Source organism: Fonsecaea monophora (assembly GCF_001642475.1).
Source record: "Fonsecaea monophora strain CBS 269.37 chromosome Unknown Scaff119, whole genome shotgun sequence".
NCBI lineage: Eukaryota > Fungi > Ascomycota > Eurotiomycetes > Chaetothyriales > Herpotrichiellaceae > Fonsecaea > Fonsecaea monophora.
In genome coordinates this window covers 33,883-38,704 of record NW_019174050.1, presented here as the reverse complement: position 1 = coordinate 38,704, position 4,822 = coordinate 33,883, and the positions used below count along the sequence as shown (strand labels likewise).

Below are 4,822 nucleotides of genomic sequence, written 5' to 3'. Positions count from 1 at the left end.
AAGGCGTTGAAATTGGTTGATCGTTACCCGGTGAGTCGATGGCCGCATTCGGACGATGCGATGGATCGGTGCCAGAGTGTCGGAGAGACAGAGATTCCACATTTCCTCCACCACGATAACTACTCCGTAGGGAGGGTACTCGATAGACAGCGACCTTTTGTGTCGTTCTGGGTTCGTGGCCACCGGCACTACACCCACATCAAGCTTGGGAACAACATAACATATACAGTAATGTAGCATCAGGATATCTTGTTGAGTAAGAAGGGGGGGTGAGGTAACTTGGTGCTTGGATAGGCAAGGAAATGATCGCCCCTGCGTATCTTGATGCTTGGGCACATGTCAAGGCAAGAATTGCAGAGCTGGCAGAAAGTAGTTCCACGTGCTGATGGAAAAAAAAGCTCTTCTCTTATTGCCTGTCCAGCTGACTCGACTCTGGGACCACTTGCCGGGCTTAGATTCCTTATGCTCCTCTCTTGATGAGCGTTTCCTTCCGCCGCGCTTATGGAGACAGCCTCTTGCCCCATCTTCCATTTAGCGCCAACGGGGAATCGGATGGCTGCAGAAGAAGGGTGACATGCTTACTCGACCCCCAAGTCGTCTGTGCTCCTGTACCGTAGTGGCTGGGAGAGATTACCTTTCTGGCCGATTTCAACCTTTTCCTTTTACTCCGCCAATCGCCGCAGTATGATGATGATGGGACGTCGTCCCATTCGTTCCGAGTCGAGTCAGCTGGCTTGACGAGTTTTGAGGATCTCTCCTTGTCTCGATGGATGGCATGGGTGGTTTGATGAGCTTTGGGGGGTACTTTCCAGGATGATGACTTGTATCTTGGTCAGTCACATTGACCCCTTTAGCCAAAGTATATGTAGGGGAACATCGCACACCATCACTCAGCCAGTCGCTAACACTTCCCGAGAACGATATATCGTTGCATGTCGGCAAGTCGTAGTCGTAGGGCAGAAGGAGGCGGAAGTACCTCGTACCACTACCGAGTAGTAGTACAGAGAAGTAGCCTGTGGCTGAGGCAAAAACAATCCCCCATCGGATCTAAGGCAAATGTTATTATTGGCATGTGACCCAAGCTCTGGAATACCACGGCAATATCAACTTCCAGACATTCATTTATCCATCGGTCTCACATGTCACTAGTGGTGATGAGTTACCATGATGTCCAATATCTTTTGGGAAAAAGGTTCACCACGCTACGTACAGAAGACTGTGAATGTGAATGCATAGTGGGTAGAAGAAGCAATAACGTCCAGAGTTTCCCGTGGTGATGAGTGATGGGCGACAATACTGATGCCTGGCCCAAGGAACAATTGGTGCCTGGATGGGACTTCGGGGGGGGAGGGGGCGCGCAAGTCAATGATCGGAGTCCCCCCAAGAAGATAACCAGATGGGCTGTGTGGGTGGTGCCCAAGGGTACCCAAAGGCCCCAAGGTATTCGTAGGCACTGCCAATCCCCAATCCCAGGCCAGTGTGACCCCGTTTCCCCCCCAAAGGAGCGATAATGCCATGAATCAGCTCCGAACGCCCCCCGAGGGACTCCTCGGCTTCGGGGTCCCTAAACCAAGTCGGCGGTTGGTGGCTGGTCTCCTGGTCTATCCTGTCATTACATCTGTTACCAGTGGATTCTAGTGTATTCACTAAAACTTGGGTCTTGCCAGAACGTCTTTTGCCCCCCCTTGCCTCTGCCACCCCCCCAAATCCCTCCTCCCCCTTGCCCCTTCTAGGCTTTCCCACACTTTTCGTCCCTCGTGTCTCGAACCTTGCACTATTGTCCAATAACCACCGAGTTAAAGGCACAAATCTGCAGTCACCTTTCTCACCTGGGTCGTCCGCTGCGTCTCCTCCTACCCTCTCGCCCTCTCGAATTCTGGTCTGTCCTGGACTCTCGCCCCGGTCTTCTGCCCACCTCCACTTGGATCCTCTTTGCTCGCTCCCCCCTGCTCGCTTTTTTCGTGCCTTGTGCCCTGGTCCAGCTCCCTCTGCAACTTACCATCTCGACAAACAACAACCCCTGCAAGTCGCACACCTGGCCCGGACTTGTGGTCCTTATACCGCTCGTCCCCATCCGCAAAGCCCCATCACCATTTCTTCACCCACACGTCTCTCAGACATAACCGCGCTCTCACACACACCCTAAAAGACCTACACAAGTCTTTCTCTCGTCGACACACATTCCCGTTCGACCTCGACATCCGTCTCACCGGACCTTGAATTCACCCTCTGTCAAATTGTCGGTAGCGTCCAAGTCGTCTGCACACGTCCCCCTTCGAGTCGGACCGAGGTCTTGAATTGCGTCACAAGCCGATCCCACCACATTCCCACCCGTTTGCGGCCCTGCAACTTCTGCCAACCTGCCAGCGCCAGCGCCGTCCTCTTTATGTGATCCTCCCCCTAGAATATTCGTTATTGGGCATCTCATCGACCTAGCTTCTCTCCTGACCAGTCCACACGAGGGTTCTCCTCGAAATGCCACCGCGCAAAATCCCCCATGTCCTATGTCTGGACCGGGGCAAGATGCACCATATCGATCCCTCGAATGCCTGCAGTTTGATGGCGATGTGGTCCATGTTCTCAAAATGCTCAGATACACTAGATGAGGGGCCCCGATTAGAGAATTTGAGTTGGCGGATATGGTCGCGAGAGTCGTTATGTGTGACGCCTTCCCCAAGCCAAGTGCCCTCCCTTAGCGCTTCATTGTCGTCAAATGACTGTCTGAGCGAAGGACGATGCAGTCCTGCTCACTCCAGGACCAGATCCCGGTCTCCCCCACAGGACGAATGCGCCAGCTCTCTCTCCAAGTCTCGACATCTGAGCCCCATCACATTAGAAAAGATTGTCGCTTCAATACAGGAAAAGACCGATCTTTGTCCCTTGTCTCCATCACTAGAGGCCAGTCGTCCTTTTACCAAAGTGCCATCTTCGAAGCAAGAGGCCTCAGAGAAAAGCGAGAACACTGCCGAAGCACGACCTCAACCTGTTCTGAAGCCCCTTCAAGATTCCACCGACTCATGTCTCTCCGTCACCACTGCCACAACATTGAGTACGGCTCGTCAAAGCGAGCATCGTGATTCTGATACTTCGGTATCTTCAGATGGACTAATCCCAAGCGGTTCTATTGTCCATGGATTTTCCCCTGTGGCGTCCTCATGTCGTTCTCGAACTGCCAGCTCAAGTGTCAAGCCACCTACAGCTCCTTCCAAGTTCATTGCTCCACCCAAAGGTGCTCTGAAGTCAACAGCCATGTTTACCCTTGGCGGCTCGTCGGAGGATGACGAATCCTCATTTGAACAGCGGGTACTGTCTGTCCGAGCACCTCCGCAGAGAAGCTCACTTTCCCAGAGTTTGAGCAAGCAGAATCTGTCGGAACGCAAGAGTGATCTCCCCCCAAAGAGAACTTCATTCCGGGATGTTGTTGCCGAGCGGAGAATCCAGGAAGACGCCGAAAACGACGAGGGCGCCATTGCAAGCAGTGATGAAGAGGACGATACTGACGAAGTTATGGAATCTGCCATCGACGAGGACGAGGAAGACGGCGATGACTGGGAAGATTCGACTTCGGACGATGGAAAGGTGGTTCAAGAACCTCATCTGTTTCGCCGGGTGGACAGCCGCAGCGTCTTGCCATCGCGGCGATCCATGTTGACTCTGGCCCTGAACAAAGGTCGAGCCGGCCTGGCCCACGCATATTCCCAGCCTGCTCTCCATCGGTCTCGCCAAACCTCACCCCCACAAGGACCGTCATTGGCCAATTCGCCCGAGGAAGAGGACGGCATGATGATGCAAACGTCGAATCGGCCACCCATCGCCATTCCACCACCCAAGTCATCCTCCAAACCTGTGGCCCATTCACCACGAACGACGAGACGGAACATGCTGTCGACGGAGCTGACCGAATCTCTCCGGAAGAACCTCCTATGGGAGAGACAACAGAAATCTCAGACAGTCAACGCCTTCCTCAAGCGGAGCCGTAACGCCCAGTCAATGGCCAATCTCCCCTCAGCTGGTCAGGCTGCAGGTGGGCCAGGAGGCCAACCTCAAGCGCCGGCCGTGGACTTGTCCAAGGACGACTCGTGGACCTTTGACAACACTTGGGAATATCATACCAAGGGCTGGTAGGCCTGGGCATCGAGCGTTGCTGCATCTTTTTACCATTTTTGCTATTCTTGTTTTTTACATCTGCGTTCTGAGCGGGGTCACGTTGTTCATGTGCTTTACGAACCACTTACACCACACCTTTACGATTGGCGAGTCCGGAAAACGGCAAGGATGGTGAGGCCCTGTTGCCCCATCCATGTACAACGGCGCATTTCGGACCATATTCTTTGGAGGCGGCGGCGGCTCAAAAGTGACGTGCATACTTTATTATCATGTTGAATGAATGGAGCTAGACACAATTGACCTCAAACCATACCGGCTACGACACTGAGGTATCGGCCCATTCCTTGGGTAATTGCTCTGATAGTCACCTACATTGTACCATACGATCGAATACACCAGATAGCTCGGGCTAGTTTTGCTGCTGGGAGAGAGAGAGAGGTTGTACCATTATGAGGAGGAGAAGCAATAAGATCAGAGCCTACAACCATCATCTATCTATCCATCCAGATTCAAGTTTTGCATTTCAGCGACGACGACAACGCACGGTTGATTATTGTAATACTATCAAGTAACCGTTTTTCATTAGGTACGATCTTTGATATTGGATTGGATTGGATTGGATTGGATTGGACTGGATTCGTTGGTTCGGAGGAACCGTGATTGGCCACAGTGGGCAACGCATGACATGACATGTTTTCCTTGCTCGTTTGTTAGT

General features: G+C 52.7%; 1 protein-coding gene across 1 annotated transcript; it reads left to right on the top strand.

Annotated features, from left to right (window-relative positions):
• Nucleotides 1–3,249: 3,249 nt before the first annotated feature.
• On the top strand, nucleotides 3,250–4,125 carry AYO21_10410 (hypothetical protein; the record flags this gene model as incomplete). Its single annotated transcript, XM_022660329.1, has 1 exon — nucleotides 3,250–4,125. One exon carries the CDS (start codon nucleotides 3,250–3,252, stop codon nucleotides 4,123–4,125), a length of 876 nt encoding a protein of 291 aa, XP_022507352.1.
• Nucleotides 4,126–4,822: the final 697 nt, after the last annotated feature.